This window comes from Saimiri boliviensis, chromosome 11 (assembly GCF_048565385.1).
Source record: "Saimiri boliviensis isolate mSaiBol1 chromosome 11, mSaiBol1.pri, whole genome shotgun sequence".
Taxonomy (NCBI): domain Eukaryota; kingdom Metazoa; phylum Chordata; class Mammalia; order Primates; family Cebidae; genus Saimiri; species Saimiri boliviensis.
The window spans coordinates 9282524-9308580 of record NC_133459.1 but is presented as its reverse complement, the minus strand read 5'-3'; the positions used below and the strand labels follow the sequence as shown (position 1 = coordinate 9308580).

The 26057-nt window shown below is 42.2% G+C and overlaps 1 protein-coding gene across 14 annotated transcripts in view; it reads right to left on the bottom strand.

The window, feature by feature from the left end:
- The window catches only part of KIF1B (kinesin family member 1B), a 183698-nt gene that overhangs the window by 14815 nt on the left and 142826 nt on the right, over positions 1-26057 (bottom strand). For 7 of the 14 annotated variants that reach the window (XM_039473782.2, XM_039473793.2, XM_039473787.2 and 4 more), the window contains 10 exons: positions 24526-24644; positions 23400-23455; positions 20494-20602; positions 18623-18689; positions 17681-17765; positions 13127-13232; positions 9842-9868; positions 5899-6013; positions 5118-5251; positions 1097-1158 (listed from right to left, as the gene is read on the bottom strand). In XM_039473782.2, the coding sequence (XP_039329716.1) occupies positions 1097-1158; positions 5118-5251; positions 5899-6013; positions 9842-9868; positions 13127-13232; positions 17681-17765; positions 18623-18689; positions 20494-20602; positions 23400-23455; positions 24526-24644 (880 nt within the window). The remainder of the gene's footprint in view (positions 1-1096; positions 1159-5117; positions 5252-5898; positions 6014-9841; positions 9869-13126; positions 13233-17680; positions 17766-18622; positions 18690-20493; positions 20603-23399; positions 23456-24525; positions 24645-26057) is intronic. The other 7 variants (XM_039473784.2, XM_039473794.2, XM_039473788.2 and 4 more) reach the window with 1 other exon arrangement.

The following is a 26057-nucleotide window of genomic DNA, read 5'->3' as shown; positions in this document are numbered from 1 at the left end:
GAAATTTAAATTCCAGTCTGATAACATCTGTAAAGTTATACTGCTAAGTCATCTTTGGTCTAAAGTGGGGAGAGAAATGGTTATGTTTTCTAAATCAAATTCATTCTAATTCACATAATTTTTTTTTTTTTTTTTTGAGATAGAGTCTTGGTCTGTCATCCAGGCTGCACTGCAACCTCCACCTTCCTGGTTCATGCAACTCTTCTGCGTCAGCCTCCTGGGTAGCTGAGACTATAGGTGTGCCATGCCCAGCTAATTTTTGCATTTTTAGTAGAAATTGGGTTTCACCCTATTGGTCAGACTGGTTTGAACTCCTGACCTTGTGATCCACCAACCTAGTCTCCCAAAGTGCTGGTATTATAGGCGTGACCCACTGTGCCCAGCTAATTTTCGTACTTTTAATAGAGACGGGGTTTCATCGTTTGGCCTCGATTTCCTGACCTCATTCATGATCCACCCACCTCGACCTCCCAAAGTGCTGGGATTACAGGTGTTTTTAACTCAAATTTTACTCACAGCCTAGTGATATTTTGATACAATTTTAATACAAATGCAAATCATAAACCAAATAACATTGCAACTCTGAAAAAGGTAATTCCTAACATCCCTCCTCAACCAAACTGGCTTGTAAAACACACACAGTTTCTAAAAGGTTTTATATCTATCCTACTTGGGTAGACTCTCCAGTTTTTAAATATAGTATATTTTATTTTTTATTTAGTTTTTAGGCTTTTTTTCTTTTTAAAAGATAGAGTTTCACTCTGTTGCCCAGGCAGGCTGGATTGCAGTGGCAGAATTTTGGCTCACTGCAACCTCCGCCTCCTGGGTTCAAGTAATTCTCCTGCCTCAGCCTCCCAAGTAGCTAGTATTACAGGTGCATGCCACCATGCCCAGCTAATTTTTGTATTTTTAATAGAGATAGGGTTTCACCATATTGGCCAGGCTAGTCTCCAACTCCTGACCTCACTTGATCTGCCTGCCTCAGCCTCTCAAAGTGCTGGGATTACAGGTGTGTGCCACTGTGCCTGGCCTAAATATAGTATACTTTCAACGTACACAAAGATAAATATCACCTCCTCGATCCACAAGAGCTTACCTGGACTACCTGTGTCTGCCATTTTGCATAAGCTGAGTTCGTAAATGCCAGTGACTCGATTCCTATTTGAAGAAAATAAAACAATTGCTTAATTTCTTATAGCACAACAACAGGAAAATCTCATCTGCTACTTAAAATAGTGTCTTCTCTGCAGGGACTGCAACCCATCCTCAAATATAATTACAGACATTTCCTTTCTTTCTTTTTTTTTTTAGATGTAGTCGCATTCTGTTGCCTAGGCTGGAGTCCAGTGGCATGATCTTGGTTCACTGCTACCTCCGAGTCCTGGGTTCAAGTAATTCTCCTGCCTCAGCTTCCTGAGTAGCTGGGATTATAGGCACATGCCACCACACCTGGCTAATTTTTATATTTTTAGTAAAGCTGGGGTTTCACCATGTTGGTGAGGCTGGTCTCAAACTCCTGATATCATGATCCACCCACTTTCCAAAGTGCTGGGATTACAGGTGTGAGCCACCATGCCAATCCAATTATAGGCATTTCTTATTTGTCACTGCTCTTTTCCCATTTTGAACTTAAGTGTTATACCTTTTCCTAGAGGAGCCTGCTTTTATCTCAATTTTATATATTTTTTAGAGATAGGGTTTCCCTGTGTCACCCAGGCTGGAGTGCAGTGGTACAATCATAGCTCACTGCAGATTCAAACTCTTGGATTCAAGTGATCCTCCTGTCTCAGCCTCCTGAGTAGTTGGGACTTGAGGCATACACCACCATTCCCAGCTAATTTTTAAATTTTTGTACAGACGACAGGGTCTCAATATGTTGCCCAGGTTGGTCTTGAACTCCTGGCCTCAAGTGATCCTTCCACCTTGGAACCTAAAGTGCTGAGATGGCTGAACGCAGTGGCTCAGGCCTGTAATCCCAGCACTTTGGGAGGCCAAGGCAGGTGGATTACGAGGTCAGGTATTCGAGACCAGCCTGGCGAACATAGTGAAACCCTGTCTCTACTAAAAATACAAAAAATTAGCTGGGCGTGGTGGTTCACGCCTGTAATCCCAGCACTTTGGGAGGCTGAGGCAGGTGGATCACCTGAGGTCAGCAGTTCAAGACAGTTTGGCCAACATGGTGAAAACCCGTCTCTACTAAAAATACAAAAATTAGCTGGGCGTGGTGGCATGTGCCTGTAATCCCAGTTATTCGAGAGGCTGAGGCGGGGGAATCGGTTGAACCCAGGAGGCAAAGGTTGCAGTTAGCCAAGATCACATCATTGCACTCCAGCCTGGGCAACAAGAATGAAACTCTATCTCAAAAAAAAAAAAAAAAAAAAATTAGCCAAGTACGGTGGCATGTGCCTGTAGTCCCAGCTACTCTGATGGCTGAGGCAGGAGAATCACTTGAACCCGGGAGGTAGAGATTGTAGTAAACTGAGATTGTACCACTGCACTCTAGCCTGGGCAACAGAGGGAGACCCCATCTCAAAAAATAAAAAAAAAAAAGTGCTGAGATTACAGGCGTAAGCCACCACATGCCCTACCTCATCTCAGTCTTTTCAACGCTATTATTTTAATAGGGTGAATAAAACTGAATGATAGAGTACAAAATTTATAACTAAAAATTTATCTTTTCTTTTTTTTTTTTGAGACGGAGTTTCGCTCTTGTTACCCAGGCTGGAGTGCAATGGCGCGATCTCGGCTCACCGCAACCTCCGCCTCCTGGGCTCAGGCAATTCTCCTGCCTCAGCCTTCTAAGTAGCTGGGATTACAGGCACGCACCACCATGCCCAGCTAACTTTTTGTATTTTTAGTAGAGACGGGGTTTCACCTTGTTGACCAGGATGGTCTCGATCTCTCGACCTCGTGATCCACCCGCCTCGGCCTCCCAAAGTGCTGGGATTACAGGCTTGAGCCACCGCGCCCGGCCAAAATTTATCTTTTCTTACTGTAAGAGAGAAAATATGAGGGAAAGAATGACTAGAATGAAATGATAATCAACAACTTCTGGGGACTGTGAATAGTAAGAGGTACAATACCTTCTTTTTTTTGACGGAGTCTCACTGTGTTGCCCAGGCTGGAGTGCAGTGATGTAATCTCGGCTCACTGCAATCTTCACCTGCCAGGTTCAAATTCTCTGCCTCAGCCTCCTGAGTAGCTGGGATTACAGGCACATGCCACCATGTTCGGCTAATTTTTATATTTTTAGTAGAGATCGGGTTTCACCATCTTGGCCAGGTTGGTCTTGAACTCCTGACCTTACGATCCACCCACCTCAACCTCCCAAGTGCTGGGATTACAGGCGTGAGCTACTGTGCTCAGCTCTTTTTTTAATTTTTGAGACGGAGTTTCAGGCCAGGAGTGGTGGCTCATGCCTGTAATCCAAGCACTTTGGAGGCCAAGGTGGGCAGATTGCCTGAGGTTGGGAGTTCAAGACCAGCCTGACCAATGTGGTGAAACCCCATCTTAAAAAAAAAAAAAAAGGAGTTTCACTCTTTTTGCCCAGGCTGGAGTGCAATAATGCGATCTTGGCTCACTGCAACCTCTGCTTCTAGGGTTCAAGTGATTCTCCTGCCTCAGCCTCCTGCTTACAGGTGCATGCCACTACCCCCAGCTAGTTTTGTATTTTTAGTAGAGAAGGGGTTTCACCATGTTGGCCAGGCTGGTCTCAAACTCCTGACATCAGGTGATCCACCTGCCTTGGCCTCCCAAAGTGCTGGAATTACAGGTGTCAGCCACTGCGCCTAGCTGGAGGCATAATACCTTCTTTTGCATTAGTAATACTTATTACTATTATTATTATTATTATTATTTTTGAGACGGAGTTTCGCTCGTTACCCAGGCTGGAGTGCAATGGCGCGATCTCGGCTCACTGCAACCTCCGCCTCCTGGGTTCAGGCAATTCTCCTGCCTCAGCCTCCTGAGTAGCTGGGATTACAGGCACGCGCCACCATGCCCAGCTAATTTTTTGTATTTTTAGTAGAGACGGGGTTTCACCATGTTGACCAGGATGGTCTCGAACTTTCGACCTTGTGATCCACCTGCCTCGGCCTCCCAAAGTGCTGGGATTACAGGCTTGAGCCACCACGCCTGGCCAACCTTATTTTATTTTTTAAGCTGGGTTGCGATACACAGGTATTCACTCTATCTTTCTTTCTTTCCTTCCTTCCTTCATTCATTTTGTAACAGGGTCTCACTGTGTCACCCAGCCTCCTGAGTAGCTGGGACCACAGGCGTGCGCCACCACATCTGCCTAATTTTTAAATTTTCTGTAGAGATGGGGTCTCACTATGCTGCCCAGGCTGATCTCAAACTCCTAGGCTCAAGCAATCCTCCATCCTCAGACTCCCAACGTGCTGGGATTACAGACATGAGACACTGTGCTTAGCCTTCATTATATTATTCTTGACATAGTCTGTATGCCTTAAATATGGGTAACTAGCTGGGTATGGTGGCTCATGTGTGTAATGCCAGCACTTTGGGAGGCTGAAGTGGGTGGATCACCTGAGGTTGGGAGTTTGAGACCAGCCTGACCAACATGGAGAAATTCCATCTCTACTAAAAATACAAAATTAGCTGGGCATGGTGGCACATGCCTGTAATCCCAGCTACTTGGGAGGCTGAAGCAGGAGAATTGTTTCAAACTGGGAGGCGGAGGTTGTGGTGAGCCAAGATCATGCCATTGGACTCCAGACTGGACAACAAGAGCAAAACTGCATCTCAAAAAAAAAAAAAATAAATAAATAAATGCAAAACAAATCTTAAAAAGAAGAAAATTCCAATGATAATCTGTTAGAAATAATAATGATGATATTTAAAAGGATATTTAGTCTTTGCAAAATTGTTTTAGAGGTATTCACAATGTAATATTCCCTCCTTCATTCATAATTCATCCATCCATTAACATTTTATTAAATGTCAGCATGCAAGTCAGTACATTCCAGGTGTCAGTTACCAAAATGGTTTATAAACGGTAAACTAACTGTGAGATAGTAAGCTGAGAATACTTAAGGACTGATGATTCTGTTGTACTGAAGAAACAAACTGGAAGTTAACTTGTGTCAAAAACTTACGAGTCTGGTGACTTTGAGTAGCCACTGCCAAAGAGGCTACGCAGAGAGCGGGGTGGTGAGATCTTGGCATCTCGAGAGTAGAAGACCATGCACACATCCTTGGTGATGACAGCTGGCTGGATACAATGATCGAGCTGAAAGCAGACAGAGTAGGTGTTGATGAAGGGCAAAGTACTGTGATCAGAGGCTATACACGAACTTAATTAAAAAGCTAGTCCCAGTTGTGGGAACTGAAGGATTTCAGCTCCACCAATTATTTCTACAGCCACCTAGTGGATAATATGTGCAAGAGTAGGTAGTACTCCTTACAGATGCATTTATTTTTATCTGAGGTGTTGTTTCCCTTGTTTGATAGGTGAGGAAACTGAGGCAAAGAGAGTTTCTCCAAGGACATACAGGAAGTAAGTGGAAGCACAGGGACTTGAACTCAAAAAGGCTGGCTCCTGGGTCTGGGCTGTTAACCACTATTATACTCTGTCCATAACTACAAAAACAAGAGGTAAAATTTTCTTAAAAATCACATTCTTCAAAGAATGGTGATTAGGCTGCTAAAGCTGAAGCTGGAATGAATGTCATGTAGTTTTTTTGAGTAAACAGAACCCAGGAATAGACTCTAATATAATCAGAAGTGTCAGCAAAATATAATAAAATAAAAAACTTAAGGATGTGGAGGAAGAAAGAGGACAAAACAAGTGGAATCTTTGCTGAGCACTTCCTGCTGTAACCTGCACACTGTTCAGGGCTGGATGTTCTCACCAACTGAAGTTCCAAGTCTCCTCACCTCTAGGTAGGCCGACAAGGTCATGTAGATCTTTTCTCCATAGGGAGTCACTCGGTTCAGAAGAAGGGAGTTATGTAGAGAGCTGTCCCATACAGCCTCAAAGCGGTAGAAGGTCCTGAAGTCAGAAAGACAAGAGGGAATCATCCAAAAGATGCTAAAGTCACCTCAGCCCAGGTACTGCCACTGTCAATCATCCTAAAGAACTCTATACCAACCGACACTTTCAATTTATCAAACTCTAATAAACAGAAAGGAACTCTTATTTCCTAGGAGGAAAAGACAAGTCCCCATTATCTTGTCCCCAACCCCACCCATGATTAAGGAATACTTAGTTGTGCCTTTTTTGTTTTTGAGACGAAATTTTGCTTTGTTGCCTACGCTGGAGTGCAGTGGTGTGATCTCGGATCATTGCAACCTCTGCTTCCCAGGTTCAAGTCATTCTCCTGCCTCAGCCTTCCAAGTATCTGGGATTACAGGCACACACCACCACATCTGACTAATTTTTGCATTTTTAGTAGAGACAGGGTTTCAGCATGTTGCTCAGACTGGTCTTGAACTCCCAACCTCAGGTGATCTGCCCACCTCAGTCTCCCAAAGCGTTAGAATTACAGGTATGAGCCACTGCACCTGGCCAGCTGTGCTTTCTTAAATTTTGTTTTGACAAGCCTGCCTCTGCTTACAAACATAAAAGTAGTGAGGTCAATCAAAGGGATTAAGATGAAATGGATAAGTGAATGTGGACAGAAATTGAAACAGGAAAGAAAGACTAAGTATGCTCCCTTGTTGGTTAATGATGACAGCAGGAAGTGAATGCTCAGTAATTTGTCAGCTTCAATCTTCACATCACAAGAGGGCTAAACATCAATCAATCCAGTGCTGCTGGGCTTCAGAAATGTCACAAATTTATCTGAGGGGATTAATGGTAGAAACTGGGTAGTAGAGTTTAAGTATAGAGATCCTTATTTTATTCATTTATTTTTGAGATGGAGTTTCACTCTGTCACCCAGGCTGGAGTGCAGTGGCGCAATCTTGGCTCACTGCAACCTCTGCCTCCTGGGTTCAAGCCATTCTCCTGCCTCAGCCTCCCGAGTAGCTGGGATTATGGGCACACACCATTACACCCAATTATTTTTTGTATTTTTAGCATAGATGGGGCTTCGTCATGTTGGCCAGGCTGGTCTTGAACTCCTGACCTCAAGCGATCCACCCACCTTGACCTCTCAAAGTGCTTAGATTATACGTGTGAGCCACCACTGAAGAGAGTCTTATTTAAAATAAAAGAAAAAAATTTTTTTTTTTGGAGACAGAGTTTCGCTCTTGTTGCCCACACTGGAGTGCAATGGTGCAATCTTGGCTCATTGCAACCTCCGCCTCCCAGGTACAAGTGATTCTCTTGTGTCAGCCTCCTGAGTAGCTGGGATTACAGGCATGTGTCACCACTGCCTCCCCTACCCACTGGCTAATTTTGTGTTTTTAGTAGAGACAGGCTTTCTCCATGTTGGTCAGGCTGGTCTCGAACTCCCGACTTCAGGTGATCCACCCACCTTGGCCTCCCAAAGTGCTGGGATTACAGGCATGAGACATTGCGCCCGGCTTTAAATTTAAGTTTTAGAGACAGGATCTTGCTCTGTTGCTCAGACTGGAGTGCACTGGTACAATTACAGCTCACTGCAGCCTCTAACTCCTGGGCTCAAGTGATCTTCCCACCTCAGCCTCCGGAGTAGCTGGGAGTACGGGCACAAGCCATCACACTTGGCTGAATTTTTTTTTTTCTGCAGAGGCAAGTTCTACATTGCCCAGGCAGGTCTCGAACTCTTGGGCTCAAGTAATCTTCCTACCCTGGCCTCCCAAAGTGCTAGTATTATAGGTGTGAGCCACTGCACCCAGCCAGTGGCAATTCTTGAGAAATGGTTGAAAGAAATACAACCAAGACTGGGGAGAAATGTCAATTTAATCAACCTGGCAATAGAATTTAGGGTTATAAACAGGGCTGAATCCCAAGACATATTTTCCTGTATGCCTCCTAAGGTGGTGAGAAGTAATTCCAAATGGATTTCTCAAGATGTTCTGAACAGCAGCAGCATAAGAGGAAAAACAGGTTTCAAGATGACTACTTTACAGGATATATTCCTTTGAATTTATTATTATTTGAGATGGAATCTCACTCCATCACCAGGCTGGAGTGCAGTGGCACGATCTTGGCTCACTGCAACCTCTGCCTCCCAGGTTCATGAATATCCTGCCTCAGTCTCCTGAGTAGGTGAGACTACAGATGTGCCCCACCACACCCAGATTATTTTTGTATTTTTAGGAAAGATGGGGTTTCACCATGTTGACCAGGATGGTCTTCATCTCTTGACCTCATGATCCGCCTGCCTTGACCTCCCAAAGTGGTGGGATTACAGGTGTAAGCCATGGCACCTGGCCTGAATTTATTATTTATGAACAATTAAAAGCCAACTTCTGGTCACTCATGGTAGCTCATACCTGTAATCCCAGCACTTTGGGAGATCAAAGTGGGAAGATCAGTTGAGGCCAGGAGTTTGAGGCCAGCTTGGGAAATACAGTGAGACCTCATTAAAAAAAAAAAAAAAAAAAAAAAAAATCAAATCAGCTGGGCATGGTGGCATGTGCCTGCAGTCCCAGCTATTTAGGAGGCTGACACGGGAGGACAGCTTGAGCCCAGGAATTCAAGGCTGCAGTGAGCTATGATCATCCTACTGCACTTTATTTTATTTATTTATTTATTTTTGAGATGGAATCTCACTCTGTTTCCCAGGCTGGAGTGCAGTGGCATGATCTCAGCTCACTGCAACCTCTGCCTCCTGGGTTCAAGTGATTCTCCTGCTTTAGCCTCCAGAGCAGCTGGGACTACAAGCGTGTCACCACACCCAGCTAAGTTTTGTATTTTTAGTAGAGTCAGGGTTTCACCAAGTTGACCAGGATGGTCTTGATCTCTTGACCTTGGGATTATAGGCGTGAGCCATCGTGCTCAGCTGCATGCATATACATATATATATATATATATATATATATATATATATATATATATATATAAACCATCTGCAGGTATAGCTACTACACTCTAGCCTGGGCAACAGAGCAAGAACCTGTCTCAAGAAAACAAAATAGAAACCAACTTCTTACATTATGGTCACATCTGATGAACTCTCTTGAGTTCATTAGGAGAATCTCTGAAATATAAACTAAATGGAGTCCAGATTAAGGTATAAAATCATTGTATCAGTAACATCAGTCAAATATATAAATATGTTTATGCATTTTTAACATTTTAGGTTATATTGCCATGTATCACTTCCTTCAATTTTCTTCCCTAAATGAGATCCAGAGATTTAATTTAAAAAAAAACAAAAACCAAACCAGGACTTTTTCTGTTCTAAAAGAAGAAAACAAACAGATAAAACAAGCAGTCCTGATAGGACAAAGATAAATGTTAAAAATAATATGTAAAATATTTCTTACAGACACAACTATCCAAATAGCCAAATTTGTCTCTATTACTGCACAGGACAAAACAGAGCAGAAAGCGAACCATTTTGCAAGGCTGCAACAGATGAAGCAATAAACCTCTCAAGCTTTTGACAGAGAGCAGACAAAGAGGGGAACAGAAAACAAAACCTGAGATTCTGAATGAAATGAAGGGCGAAACATTCTTCTTTGTAACGTAGAAGAGGAAAACTTGAAATGACGTAAGAATAAAACTGACAAGTTTCATAAATGGAGAAAATAATTTGAAACTTGAAAAATCACTGAAGAAGCTATGTGCTTCTTAGGGTACAGAACAGGAGCTACTCTATCCTAGGTACAGTAGGTTTACATGGGGAGGGAGCCACAACATTAAAACAGCCATCAAAGCAACATAAGACATAAAGCATTCTGATAAACTAGAACCTTTATGTGCAAAAAAGCAAACAGAAAATACCTAGGAATATCCTTATCAAGAAAGAGCCTGCAAAAACATAGAAAAGGCTTTTGTTAGTGCAGCAAAACAAAACAAAAGAAATAGAGTGAATCAGAAAAAATATATATATAAAAAAGACAAATTTGCTGATAAGCAAAGTGAATTCAAGTGGACAGACAATTAACAGAGAATTCCATGGAACACAATTTGATGGAGGACTTACAATGACATGGGTCCCTCTCCTGAGACTTTCAACTAAGGAAAATGCTGGACATAGATGGGAAAGTGGAGATCACCACCATCAATACCCCTTTTGGTAGTGACTTGGTATTGAGAATAATACGAAGTTGCTGCAGAGTTAAGGGAAAACCAAGTCAATTCATTAACATAAATGTAGGGCTGCCAAGAAAAGGAATAATGGTCCCTTGTCAACTATGTTCCACTATCAATATATTTTAAAAGCCCTCTAAGAAACACACTTTATGTACCCAAACTGGAGGTAAGTTCAATTTTAAACATTAAACCTTAGACAAACAGAACGAAAGTTCTTTTAACCAAACTCCATTTTGCCACTTACTAGTCATATTAACCTATGTTCGCCATAACCCTAAAATATACAGATTGATGCCTAGTTCTCCTTGAGCATTCTAAACTATAAAGATGTCTCATATGTCCAGACATTTCACTCCAAAGAGTTAAGCTGCATGCTTATCAAATGTCAGAAGTATCTGGTCCCAAATCTGTTTATGCCAGTTGCGTTTATTATTGTCTAACTTCATTAAACATTAGGCAAATCAATGAAATAAGAACACATAAATAATTTTTGTTTCTGTGAAAACTAAGTTGAATGTTTTCAAAAGGTCTGATGATGAGTTGTTTAAAAATAGTTGTTAAGGTTGGGCGAGATAAATGTAAAAGAAAGGGGAAAATGATAAAATGTTAATAAATGATACAAAGTTTAAAGGATTTTGAACTTAGATTTTCTTCATAGGTTTCTAATTCTTTTTTTTAATATTCCAACACAGCACAGGATCAACATTTCTAATTCTTGCTCCACCAAACTGAGAGTCACAGATGATAAATTATGGGTGTGGTTTTGCAAGGGAGACAATCAGAATTCCAGTAAATGAACTTCAAATTAAAGAACAATCCACCAGGCATGGTGGTGTGTGCCTACAGTCCCAGCTACTCGGGAGGCTGAGATGGGAGGATCACTTGAGCCCAGGAGTTCTCGGCCGCAGTGCGCTATGCCGATAGGTTGTCCGCACTAAGTTCGGCATTGATATGGTAACCTCCCAGAAGCGGGGACCACCAGGTGGCCTAAGGAGGGGTGAACCGGCCCAGGTCAGAAACGGAGCGGGTCAAAACTCCTGTGCTTATCAGTAGTGGGATCTCGCCTGTGAATAGCCACTACACTCCAGCCTGGGCAACATAGCGAGACATTGTCTCTTGGAAAAAAAAAAAAAAAAAAAAAAAAAAGGCCATGGCATTCCAGCAAAAGTTTAATAAATTAATGTAGATTTGTATAGTTTAAATTAGAACAGAATTTTTTTGTTTTTTAGATGGAGTTTCACTCTTGTTGCCCAGGCTGGAGTGCAATGGCACAATCTCCACTCACTGCAACTTACACCTCCTGGGTTCAAGCGATTCTCCTGCCTCAGCCTCCTGAGTAGCTGGGATTACAGGAGTGCGCCAACATGTCTGGCTAATTTTGTATTTTTAGTAGAGATGGGGTTTCACCATGTTGGCCAGGCTGGTCTCGAACTCCTGACCTCAGGTGATCCACCCGCCTCAGCCTCCCAAAGTGCTGGCATTACAAGCATGAGCCACCTTGCCCAGCCAAGAACAGAAATGCTTAAGGTGTATTATCTTTTTATTATTCTTGACTTCAGCCTTTTTTGATTAACTCACTCTAACTCACAAGATAAGATGCTGCTAACAAAGCCAAATTCATTTCTTGTAGCACCTGACCTGTTTTGGGGCATGAATTAAAGGAATTCTCAAAGTTACTCTAATGGAGGCAAACTTAGAATAACCAGTATTTCAACCAAAGCCCATATTTCCCTGTATATTTTACTAAGTACCTGAGGGAAATCTACAATACATTTTTCATAGCTATTTGCAGAAGACAGAAAGCTATGCAGAATTACTGCTGACTTCAGGGAAACAGTATTGTTCATGATTCTGCCACAGATAGTCAAAGCACCCCTCTTTATTTCTGCCACTCCCCCTCCCCAGACATACATGCCCTCTCACTCCTTCCCTCTTTCTCCACAGCCCCTGCCAGTAAACAGAAGTTTGTTTTTTTCCTCTTTCCTATGGTAAACTATAATACAAGAAAACAACACAAAGAAATTAATCCTGGCCCAAACCTTTCATTCCATTTCTGCCTGTTGTCTTATTCTTACCCTCCTCCTCTCAACATGGATGTAAACAAGTTTTTCAGGAGCAGACTGAGGCACAGTGAAGTCCTGTGGTGTGAAGGCATTGTGCTCAGCCCACATTAGAAGAGGCAGCTGCTCCTGTTTCCCAGTCCCTAGGATATAGCTAGGATATAGAGATGGAGTCTCTGAGACAATGAGAACTCCTTTGCTGGGTAAGGTAAGAAGACTCCAGCTTGTTTAGTTCTAATCTTAAAAGGGAAAGTAGAATGGCTATGTAGTTTATGAATTGTCTGTTATCACCTGATTATAAAAAAGAATTTTAAGTGAAACATTTAAAATGAAAGACAAAGTAAAACCTATTATGTATGGCAGCCAATCGTGGTCATAAGAGTTCATATTATTTATCACTTTTGTGCATAAATGAAAATCAAATACTAAGAATAACTGAGCCTATACTAGCAGCAGCAAAGACTAAACACAAGAGGCTTCATTTTTATCTTGGCGGGCACATTTCCATGATACTTAGGAGTAAGAGAAAGCTTTCTCTCCACAGCAACTATTTCACAGGAAAACATTTAATCTTGGCAATAATTAATTTGTACTTTTAAATCCTTGGGCAGTATATTGAGTTTTCATTCTCCAATTTTCATGTATTACTTGTTACATCTATTCATACTTCACATGGGACAGATCACTTTCATTCTCTAAGAGTACCTGATCACATACAAATATCTCCGATTCTTTCTTTCTTTCTTTTTGGAGAGCACAGCAGGCAGGTGAATAAATAGATTTTTGAAGCTAGAAGGGAGAAGGGAGTTCATTTCTTCGTCTGAACTGGGAGTCATTAACGAATAAGGAACCTAATGGTGTACCAATTAGCCCCTACAAGGGTGGACTCTTCACACTCCTCTGGGTGTCCCACCTGCTAGAGGTGTGGGAAGACTTCAGGTACTTGGCAGAAATAATATTTAGAGAGAGAATGGCATCAACTGCAGCTTCATCCACCTCAGGCTTATTCCTAATACGACCTAAAAGAAAGGATAAAGGAAACAGAGGATGGACACATTTAAAAACAAAACATGAATTCATTAAGCCAAAAAGAGACATTTAAATCTATGTGTAAGTGCAGGAGCTGGAAGGGTCACTTGGTTACCGGTAGAGTCCTCCATGGTCTGTCTCCATTACTTCCCACATTAAGTTCACTATGAAACCGTATCAATTCTTCATTCAAAGAGTTTCTCATATATATCTCAACTTTCATTTATAGTATCACTCGCCTGCTCACAAAGGCCACCTCCTCTCTGATCTGGAACCTGCAATAGCCATTTATCTGTCTGCCTGCTATTCACACCTCCCCTGTTCCAATCCATTCTACTCTCACCTAACAGCAACTTTTTTTTTTTTTTGAGACAAAGTTTCGTTCTCGACCCAGGCTGGAGTGCAATGGCACGATCTCGGCTCACCGCAACCTCCTCCTCCTGGGTTCAAGAAATTCTCCTGTCTCAGCCTCATGAGTAGCTGGGACTACAGGCGCGCACCACCATGCCCAGCTAATTTTTGTATTTTTAGTAGAGGGTTTCACCTTGTTGACCAGGATGGTCTCGATCTCTTGACCTCGTGATCCACCAGCCTCGGCCTCCCAAAGTGCTGGGATTACAGGCGTGAGCCACCACACCCGGCCTAACAGCAACTTCTTAAGCCACTGATAGACTGCCCTTTTTTTTTTTTGAAACAGGGTCTTGGTCTGTCACCCAGGCTGAAGTGCAGTGGTGCAATCATAGTTTACCGAAGCCCTGAATTTCTGAGCTCTAGTAATCCTCCCATCTAAGTCACCTGAGTAACTGGGACTTTAGGCCAGCAGTACTATGTTGCTTAGGCTGGTCTCGAACTCCTGGGCTCAAGCAATCCTCCCACCTTGGCCTCCCAAAGTGCTGGGATTACAGGCATGAGCTGCCACACCTGGCCAAACTGACTTTATTGCTTAAAACTTCTCAGGTTTAAGCAATCCTCTAGCCTCAGCCTCCTGAGTAGCTGGGACTATAGGCGCATGCCACTACATCCTTTCTCGGTCAAAATCCTACACTGTGTTTTCAAATTAACACTAGAGGGGCCGGGCGCGGTGGCTCACGCCTGTAATCCAAGCACTTTGGAGGCCAAGGTGGGCGGATCACCTGAGGTCAGGAGTACAAGACCAGCCTGACCAACATGGTGAAACCCCATCTTAAAAAAAAAAGAAAGTTCTTTAGGGCCGGGCGCAGTGGCTCAAGCCTGTAATCCCAGCACTTTGGGAGGCCGAGGCAGGTGGATCATGAGGTCAAGAGATCGAGATCATCCTGGTCAACATGGTGAAACCCCGTCTCTACTAAAAATACAAAAAATTAGCTGGGCATGGCGGCGCATGCCTGTAATCCCAGCTACTCAGGAGGCTGAGGCAGGAGAATTGCCTGAACCCAGGAGACAGAGGTTGCGGTGAGCCGAGATCGCGCCATTGCACTCCAACATGGGTAACAAGAGTGAAACTCCATCTCAAAGAAACAAACAAAAAAAACACTAGGGGATGCAGCATTGCATAAAGATTAAGGACTTGGCCTCCAGTGAGGCTTTGGGCTTAAGGCTCAAACTCTCTGAGCCTCAGTTCCCTCATATGTCAAGTGAGAATAACGATTCCTTCCACGTATGGTTGTTAGGAGGATTAAATAAACTAGTAGTTTTGAAGCATTCGGAAAAGCACCTGGCATGTGGTAAATACTACATCAGAGTTTGTTAGTAAAGAAACTAAAAATAAATCATACGGTTCTTCAGAGAAGCCACAGTTAACTGCTGCCTCTGCACCCTCCCTCTCTTTCTCTGGTCAGAAAGTATCTCTTTTGTTTTGGTATTAGTGTTCCATACAAACATTACTTTTGTCAAATGACATTCAGTGCTTTGCAAATAAAGTTAAAAAAAGAACTAAATTAAAAAAAAAAAAATAGGCTGGGCACAGTGGCTCACTCCTATAATTCTAGCACTTTGGGAGGCTGGTGGATCACCTGAGGTCAGGAGTTTGAGACCAGCCTGACTAACGTGGAGAAACCCCATCTCTACTAAAAATATAAAATTAGCCAGGCATGGTGGCACACGCCTGTAATCCCAGCTACTTGGGAGGCTGAGGCAGGAGAATCGCTTGAACCCAGGAGGCCGAGGTGGTGGTGAGCTAAGATCACACTATTGTACTCCAGCCTGGGAAACGAGCAAAACTCTATCTCAAAAAAAAAGAAAAAGAAAGAAAAAAGGCTGGGTGTGGTGGCTCACACCTGTAATCCCAGCACTTTGGGAGGCTGAGGAGGACAGATCAAGAAGTCAGGAGTTCAAGACCAGGCTGGCCAACATGGTGAAATCCTATGTCTGCTAAAAGTACAAAAATTAGCTGGGTGTGGTGGCGGATGCCTGTAATCCCAGCTACTCAGGAGGCTGAGGAAGAGAACTGCTTGAACCCGAGAGGCCAAGAAAGGTTGCAGTGAGCCAAGATCGTGCCACTGCACTCTAGCTGGGTGACAGAGCGAGACTCCATCTCAAAATAATAATAATAATATTAATAATTTAAAATTTTTGAAAACTACTACCACTGCTGTCCCAGACAAGAGAGAACATAATCACCCTTCCAGGGATGTTTCTTCTTCTTCTTCTTGTTTTTTTTTTGACAGGGTCTCACTCTGTCACCCAGGCTGCTGGAGTGCAATGGCATGATCATGGCTCACCACAGCCTTGACTTCTCAGGTTTAAGCAATCCTCTAGCCTCAGCCTCCTGAGTAGCTAGGACTATAGGCATGCACCACTACACACAGCTTTTTTTTGTGTTTTTTGTAGATACACAGTTTCGCCATATTGTCCAGGCTAGTCTTGAACTCCTGAACATAAGTGATCTGCCTGCCCTGGCCTCCCAATGTGCTGGGATTACAGGTGTGAGCCACTGTGCCTGGCCCCAAGGTTCTTAATCTGGTCCACAGAGACACAAGCACTCTGGAAAGAATTCAGAGGGTCCTTGAGCTTGGATGGGGAGAAAATTACATTTTTACTTCCACAAACCTTTAACTAAAAATTGGCATCTCCTTCAATTGTGAAGGAAGGCAATAAACCACAGAAGAATTGGCAGTACTTGTAACTCTGTCCCGAGTGGAATCCACAGATATTTCCCATACGCAAAATATTGTTTTCATTGATCACTACTTTGAAATTAAGGTAATTAAAACAACTGCTAAATCTTGTTATTTCATGCATCAATAAAGAAGAACTTAATGTTTTAACAACTGTGTTTCAATATTATCAGTTTCCTTTGTAATCCTAAATACGTTATTCTTCACATTTGGAAACATAATTCTGAGGCATCGGCACTGCCAAAGAGGGCTATGGCAACAAAAGTTCCAAACTCCTGCCTCAGACTATCATTCTAAAGTTCACACTATCTAGCCAATATGCCTTAATTCCTCCATTCTGGCCATGGGGTTTCTTGTCATTTGCATCTTAGGCATATTCCTTACTCAAAATGCTTGTGTCTGGAAAACAAAAAAACAAAACTGCTCTAATTTTTCTTGAATCTATTCAGTCCTTCTGGATGGTTTTCATCATTAAGTCTCTTAGCATAGATCTCCCTTGTCTTCATTCTGTTACTTACTCACCAAAGCATTCTGCACATATATATACTATCTCCCCAACTAAACTGCAAGCTCACAATTAGCAGAGATTATTTTCTTTTTTCAGACAGAGTCCCACTCTGTTGTCCAGGCTTAAATGCAGTGGTGCCATCTCAGCTCACTGCAACCTCCACCTCCCAAGCTCAAGCGATCCTCCTGCCTCTGCCTCCTGAGTAGCCAGGACTACAGGTGCATGCCACCATGCCCAGCTAATTTTCGTATTTATTTTTGTAGAGACGGGATTTTGCTACCTTGCTCAGGCTGGCCCTCAACTCCTGGGCTCAAGTAATCCACCCATCTTGGCCTCCCAAAGTGCTGGGATTACAGGCATGAGCCACCACCCAGCCAGCAGAGATTTCTTTAATGTCCTCTCATAGCCTTTACCACAGAACCATATATCATGGTAACTGAGTAAAGTAACAGTTAGTTGAATAACATATCACTAATGATGAAGCGGAGAAACAGGAATACAGAGTTTCAAACTCAAGGCCTCTACATCTCCACAGTCTGTGTTTCCCAATATGGTCTTCCACACATTCCCTGTACTGCAAACAGGGAAGAATAACATCTCTAACAGGGCACAGTGGCTCACACCTGTGGTCCCAGCCATTTGGGAGCCTGAGGCAGGAGGATCACTCGAGCTCAGGAATTTGAGGCCACAGGGAGCTATGATCTCATCATTGTACTCCAGCCTGGGTGACAGAGCAAGAGCTTGTCTCAAAAAAATAAAATAAAATAAAATAAAATAAAACAAAATAAAAATCTCTAAGTCCTGGCTCTATCTTTGGCTCAGGAAATGTACTCACCTACCACCAGTTCACGAACATCTTTCCAATGGAGCTCACTCCCCTTCTCATGGATAATGGTCACTGTGATCCTTCGCTGAATGCCCTAGGTAATGAAGCAGGGTTGTAATTTAGCTGCAGCATCTATTATTTCCTTCGTCTGTTGTTTTCTGGGTTGTATGGCATGGCACGGGGGATAAACAGGAAGGAGAGGTATGGAAAGAGGGAAAATGCTATCAACACTGTTATTCAAAACAAAGGGAGATGTGTCAGGCACTGAAGAACAGTCAGGTTCTGATACGGTTTTTTCCTTTCTTTTTTTAAAAGATTCTTTTTCTCTATGGAGTTAAGAATAAAACCATAATCTGTCACGAGATTATGTGGCTGCATCCCAGCACCCTGCATAGTAAGTATTCAATCATGCCCTGATTGTATGTCCCAGTGTATGGCATCCCTAGCCCCTATGCCCACTTGAGTTGTAAGTACTTTTGAACACTGACTGAATCTACCCTTGATTTACCAAAAGCGACTTATTTCATAATCAATTTTTTTGTAATTTTATCTCTTTAAAAAGGCATTCATAACCAAATTTTTAGTCCACTGAAACCTTCATCCTCGACCCCTATTAAGAACTTCTGGCATGAAAGCACAGAGCTTCCAAACATCATGATATGAAAAGTATTAAAAGTGACATAAGAGCTACACAAATTAGAGTAATTGAATGAAATAAAATCTTTTTCAAAATAGCTAAATAGCTATATAAAAGCAAGGGTAAATATAAGTCAATGTCTAAGAAAGAAATATCAAAAAACAAACATAGAAAAAAAGGACAACAGAACAATGACCCATCCACCCCTTGAAACAGAGATGAAAAAAAGAAAAATAAAGAGTTCCACCTCTTATTCTTATTCTAAACTCTTTTCATTGTTCCCTTCTAGGCCTATTTTGGTCCCTCATTAGTACCTGATGAAGCAAAAATGTCCCCTGGCAGGGCAAGCCTGCTGTATGGTCAACCACGGCTGGGATATACCTATAAAAATAGAAATGCAAAAGAAAGAACTAAGTGCTACTTAGTTCAACTGCAAGGGTTAGTCCCTGGTGGTCTTTGTTTTTCTAAATTCTGGTCCCATGTCTTTCTCACCCATGCTGGCATTTAATCAGATAGTCATCTGCATTTACTAATCCTTTTCATACATCTGTGTCTCAGTCCTCACTAGACTGAGTGCTCATAGGACAGTAACACCTTTTGGTGGCATCCAGCCCCTAGATATTGAGTATTCAATAAATAATGCAGACGTGTAGTTGACAAGAGATAAGAACACAGATAATTTCAGACTATAGTTTTTTTTTAAGATTCCAAAAGCAATTAATTCAGTAGAAACGATTACTGTAACTACCTCTCTCTCATAATACAACTTGTAATCACACTATAGGTCTGTCTATGAAAAGTCAAATTCCTCAAAGCCCCGTCACTACTGACAACTACATTCAAGACTGACAGAACCACACTTAACATGGTATCCTACACATAGTAGGAACTTAATAAGTGTTTCCTGATGATGATCATGATGGTGATTCTCAGAATTACATATAGGGAAACATCACGATAACATTTACCCCTACCCTTTACATTAACTGGTACAGCCTCTTGGCTCTGTCCTAAGAGTAAGATCTCTTTCATTTGTGTTTTTCCAAAAGCATTTTTAGAGACAATTATACACAATAATTACATTAATCATTTACCCTAACTCAGCTCATGGAGACAGAGTAAGCTGATGGTATCATTTTGATCCAGGACAGTGGTTCTCAACTGAGGATGGCTCCCTGGGGGTTATTTGGCAATGTCTGAAGACATTTTTGGTTGTCACAAATAGAGTGGAGCTGCTACTGGCCAGGGATGTGGGTAGGGGCCAGGGATGCTGCAAAATATTCTAAATGCACAGGACAGCCTCTCACAACAGAGAATTATCCGGCTCCAAACAGTGTTGAGGTTGAGAAACCCTGCTAGGGAAATACTCTGCCCTTCTATGTCCTCCCTGACATTAGTAATGTTAAGTCTTTAACATATTCTATGCAATATGCTCCATTTGCTTTACTACTGCTAAAACCCACTACGGTAAAATCCTTATAACAAGGTACCACTGGGTATGGTGGCTCATGCCTGTAATCCCAGCACTCTGGGAGGCTGTGGTGGGTGGATCACCAGAGGTCAGGAGTTCAAGACCAGCCTGGTCAACATGGTGAAACCCCACCTCTACTAAAAATACAAAAATTACAGGCACACACCTGCAATCCTAGCTACTCAGGACACTGAGACAGGAGAATCATTTCAACCTGGGAGGCAGAGGTTGCAGTGAGCTGAGGTCATGCCATTGCACTCCAGCCTGGGCAACAGAGCAAGATTCTGCCTCAAAAAAAAAAAAAAAAAAAAAAAAAAAAAAAAAAAAAAAAGATGCCAGTCTCCATGATCTTACTGTTGCTAACAAGAGTGCAAATTGTTATGCTGAACAGTCAGTTGTCTGATAAACATCTGATTCAAATACCAAGACCACCAAAAATCAATTCGAAACTGGAATTTGGCCAGGTGTAGTGGGTTATGCCTGTAATCTCAGCACTTTAGGAGACCAAGGCAGGAGGACTGCTTGAGGGCAGGAGTGGTCAAGACCCACCTGGTCAACATAACAAGACTGCATCTCTATTTAAACAAAAACAAAATCATTCCTGGAATTTGATAATGACAACGATTCATTAACCCAAATACAAGAAGACTCAAAATTACATTTCCTAATTTGAAACATTTTGTCTTATTTAAAAATTTATTAAGTTGGACTTACTCTCCTGTAGGCTCCAGTTCACTGATCTCAAACCAAACCAGGAGGTCATACTTGCTCATGCTCTGGCCAAGGCTGGTTTTGCTCATGGTGTTTAACTTGGTGGCTGGAACTTTTAAAAGTGTTTAGAATATGTCAAAATCTGGTCCAAGACTACTCAGCAAAAATACAAGCTTCTCTAATGCCAGTCTTTAAGGATACACTTGGGAAAGGCAGTAAGAGTCAGAGGAAAGATGTCAATGCAAAAGACTCAGAGAAATACAAATATCAACTTTGTAAGTTATTAGTTATCTCTCAATTCAGAGAACAAGGAAAATGAAGAATCAATATCTTTTTCTATCAATAAACTGTCTCTAATGACGAGAAAACAGCTTTTGTCCAGAATAAATGTGCTCACAAAACCTTCCCATTCCTGAATCTCACACTATGGCATGCAGAGCACGGGACAAACGTGGTAGACACAATGCTTAGAAAGCCTCACATGTCACAGGGACTCAATCAAAGCTGGTGTCCTGGAGAAAAGACTCAACCTCCACCCCAGTGGTTCCCAAACCTCCCTGCACATAGGCGCACCTGGGGACCTTAAAGTCCAGGACACACCCCAGATCAATTAAGTCACAGTCTCTAGGGGAAAGACACAGCTCTTCCTCCATGAGGTGTAAATTTTCCCAGGTGATACCAACGTGAGGACAAAGTTGGGAACTACTGGTCTAATTTATAAATACAGGATCTGTAAATGATCTTAAATTCCATATTCTTTCTTTTTTATGGCGTGACCTTGGCTCACTGCAACATCTGCTCCCTGGGCTCAAACCATCCTCCCACCTTAGCCTCCTGAGTAGCTGGGACCAAAGGTGTGTAGCACTGCTCCCAGCTAATTTTTACATTTTTTGTAGAGATGGGGTTTCACCATGTTGCCCAGGCTGGTCTCTAACTCCTGAGCTCAAGCCATCTGTTCGACTCAACCTTCCAAAGTGCTGGGATTACAGGTGCGAGCCACCACACCCAGTCATTTTTAAACTCCATATTCTTAATTGTACTGATGCTATGTGACTTTAGTTAAGCAGTTTAACCTCCGGGAGTCCGTCTCCTCATTTATAAACTGTCGATCATAATATTTAGCCTGCTATCTTGAAAAGCGATCATGAAGATCCACTAACATAATGTATATAAAGAGGCTTTATGAATTATTTAGCACTATTCATATGTGTACCCTATCAGCAGTATTCAGCCCCGCTGAGTTTCATATGAGTTGGTGATGCTAGTGAGAAAGAAAATAGGGTAAGTAATCCTGGCAGTCATCTCAGAAAGCAATACCAGAAGTATTCTAACAAAATCAACTACTAGTAAAATCTTCAAAATTAAAAATACTATTGTGAAGAATCCATATAAACAAATGCACGGACCTCCCCGCTGCTACAGTGATGTGAAAGAGGGACATGTAGAGATGGTGCTTCCCAAATCTCTAGGAAGAAAATGTGATATAATCTTGAAAATGTGCTGGACTGTATATTCAGTTCAAGTTGCAAACCAAAATGTTAGTGTTTCTTCACATACAAAGAGCCAGGCTTCAGGACAATTGCCTGCCATTGGTTCTACATCTAAGGTGGAGCTAATTCAGCTACTAACCATCTCGTTTGGGTACCCTCTCGCTCTGGCAGCTGGGAACTGGCAGAAAGAGAAAAGGCGGCAATGGGTCAGCCTCATCCTGGAAGGTGGCAATAGCGGAGGATGCAAGCACGCTGGCGTGCTCAGAAAATGTGTCCAACACATGCACATTCACATAGCCAGACACGAGAAACCGAATCAGCTCAATCTTTCTCTCATGGTCTGAAGGCAGATGAAGATGGGGAATACAGAGGGTGGAGAGTGAGCACAGGGTGGGGTGGGAAGTTGGTGAATGGGCAGTGAGGAAAAAGGACAAAAGTGAACAAAGAAAAATCAAAACAAGATCATTGAACATGTGGAATAAATTTTCTATGCAAAGAAATGCCTAGTCACCTGACAGTTATGAGAAGTTACATACAAAGCACAAAGATTTAGGAACAGAGTGATTATCAAAATCTGCAAATAGAAGACCAGAGAGTTGCCGGGCGCGGTGGCTCAAGCCTGTAATCCCAGCACTTTGGGAGGCCGAGGCGGGTGGATCACGAGGTCGAGAGATCGAGACCATCCTGGTCAACATGGTGAAACCCCGTCTCTACTAAAAATACAAAAAACTAGCTGGGCGTGGTGGCGCGTGCCTGTAATCCCAGCTACTTAGGAGGCTGAGACAGGAGAATTGCCTGAGCCCAGGAGGCAGAGGTTGCAGTGAGCCGAGACCGCGCCATTGCACTCCAGCCTGGGTAACAAGAGCGAAACTCCGTCTCAAAAAAAAAAAAAAAAAAAGAAGACCAGAGAGTTGGTAGATAAGGCCCCCTACTGTTTCTTACATTTTATTTTGAGAGTTTTGCTCTTGTTGCCCATGCTGGAGTGTAATGTTGTGATCTTGGCTCATTGCAACCTCCATCTCCCCAGTTCAAGTGATTCTCCTAACTCAGCCTCCCAAGCGGCTAGGATTACAAGTGTGTGCCACCATGCCTGGCTAATTTTTATATCTTTAGTAGAGATGGGGGTTTCACCAGGTTGGCCAGGCTGGTCTTGAACTCCTGACCTCAGGTGATCCACCCGCCTCGGCCTCCCAAAGCGCTGGGATTACAGGTGTGAGCCACTGTGCCCAGCCCTTACTTATTATTTTAAATCAGGAACTAGGAATTGTAGTTCCTACAAGATATATACAAGAGGAGCAGGAATAAGTGTAGATACATAGAAGAATAGGAATTCAAACACGACTTCTATTTGAAAAGTCATTCAGAATAAGAATGTATTCACACAGAGATCATCATGAAGAAACTGAAGCGAGTGCTCACCTGGCTTAGACAGCGGCATGGGTGGAGGGAAGAATCGGCGGCACGGCTGAGGCGGACTGCAAAGAAAGGAATACAAAGCTCAAAACTATAAAGAGTTATTTATTTTAGAAATTCTGCTCTTTGTGCTGGACTGCAAACTGAATTTCCTTCTCTTTAGGCCTTTCACAACTAGGAGTGAGAATGTATGTAAAAGTTCTGTGACAGTACAGAGGGCAAACAGCTTTTTCTGTATAGTTCCTATACAGAAAAAAAAAGTGGGGAAAAAGAAAGAAACTTTGACTTCCATGTGCCTATCTCAAGACATTCCACTTGAAGATCTGAGGTTCTAGATTCCACGTTGGACTTTTCCAACGTTAATGTAAACAGAACTGGCACACAGACATTAAGATGAAAGTAATTATTATTCCTCTTGCTAGTCACTACCATCGCTTTCTACTTCTCTTTGTGTGAATTTATTTAAAAGAAGAAAAACTTTTTGTAATGACTATTTGCAGTGTAGAAATCAAGAAACTCTGTTTTTTCAAGGGAAAGAAAAAGACTACAAAGACTTGGACGTTTATATCAATAGCATGTTTGAATTCCCTTTAGAGAAGCAGACTTTTGCATTTTCAACTCTGGCATACTGCCAGATAATAGAGATAATCCTAGATGGTGAAACAGACTAAATCTCATTTTAAAAATGTCCCCCTCTAACTGTTAGCTAATAAATGAAATACGAAAATTCTTCTGTCAACACCAACATTCTGCCATCATCAGAAAGGCCCCACTGTTGCTTTCCTCAGCAGTTTGATGACTGTACTTAGAACTTCTGTTTCATAAAGCTGTGGGCATTAGGAACAATTATATACAATTTTCATGTTATATTCCTATTACCTCAAATTTCTACTAGATTCAAAGTCTTTTCCTACAAAAAGATGGTATTTGCGGTCACCCGGTCAAAATACAATTTGCTCTATCTAAAGTCAGTGATTAGGTGGCTAAAAGATGATGGCAAAACTTCTAAAGAGGAAACAGGATACATAGAAAACTTAGTTATCTTAATCCCTCAAAAGATTTCTTCCTTTCCAGCAAATGAGAAACTAAAAATCAAAATATCATCAAAAATGTTTGTTCATCTGATCCAAACCTGTTAAGCTCCTGTCCTTGCAGATGAAGTGGGTGCTGCTGATAATGCCCAAAGACTTCAAATACAATAGGCTTTGTTTTGATATAATCCACAAACGATTCAGTGACCTCCACTGCGATCTAAAGCCAAGAAAGATCAGGAAAAGATTTTAAGAAAATACACATTTTGCTTCAATTAGAACTTTAGTACTATTTTTTGGGGGTTTTCTTCTGAGACAAGGTCTTGCTCTGTAGTCCAGGCTGGAATGCAGTGGCACAAAAAAAGCTCATGCAGCTTCAACCTCCTGGGCTCAAGCAATCCTCCTGCCTCAGCCTTCTGAGTAGCTAGGACTACAGGCATGCACCACCATGCTTGGCTAATTAAAAATATTTTTTGGCTGTGCACGGTGGCTCATGCCTGCAATCCCAGCACTTTGGGAGGCCGAGGCAGGCATCAGGAGGTCAGGAGATCAAGACCATCCTGGCTAACATGGTGAAACCCCATCTCTACTAAAAATATAAAAAATTTGCTGGGTATGGTGGTGGGCACCTGTAATCCCAGCTACTGAGGAGGCTGAGGCAGGAGAATCACTTGAACCTGGGAGGTAGAGGTTGCAGTGAGCCAAGATCATGCCATGGCACTCCAGCATGGGCGACAGAGTGAGATTTCGTCTCAAGAAAAAAAAAAAGTTTCCCTTTTTCTACTCCCACTCCACTCCCACTGCATTTAGTGAATATTTTCTCATGTCCATCTTGCACGACTGTTTTTAACATATGCATTTCATTTCCCTTATCATAATTCTAAGATTCATCTGAGATTCATCTGCATTTCCCAGTTGTCAGGCACAATCCTTGTGCACAGCAGCTGATCAAAGTTTATCAGATACATGCTTGCTTATACTTATACGAGCATGAAAAAGAAGATAGCATATTTTGTGTTTGCTTGTTCCATCTTTGGAGTTCTTCTTTCCTCTCTTAGAGAGCAAACAGGGTTAGCAAGAGAATGAGAAGTAGTTTCATGTACTAGTGAAGATCCTGAATGCCACAGCTACATTTCTCTTGGTTTATGTCCCATCTCTGACTCTTGTAACACTGATGAGTAACTTTATTTTCATTATTTATTTATTTTCTTTTTTTGAGATGTAGTCTCCCTTTGTTGCCCAGGCTGGAGTGCAGTGGCGCAATCTAGACTCACTGCAACCTCTCTCCCTCTCCTGGGTTCAAGCAATTCTCATGCCTCAGATAGGGTTTCACCATATTGGCCAGGCTGGTCACAAACTCCTGACCTCAAGTGATCCTCTGGCCTCAGCATCCCAGAGTGCTGGGATTAGAGATGTGAGCCACAGTTCCCGGCCTGATGAGTGACTTCAATTGCTCTATGCTTCAGTTATCTCAGCTAACACAGGGATTATCCTAATCCTTGGTATAAAGGTAAAAATTAAATTACACAAAAACTCTCAAAACAGTGACTAACACAAAATAAACTCTTAGCTATTGTGATGAGGATGATGACTTTGTAATAGAGTTTAAGTGAAATTTCATGTTAAAGATGGA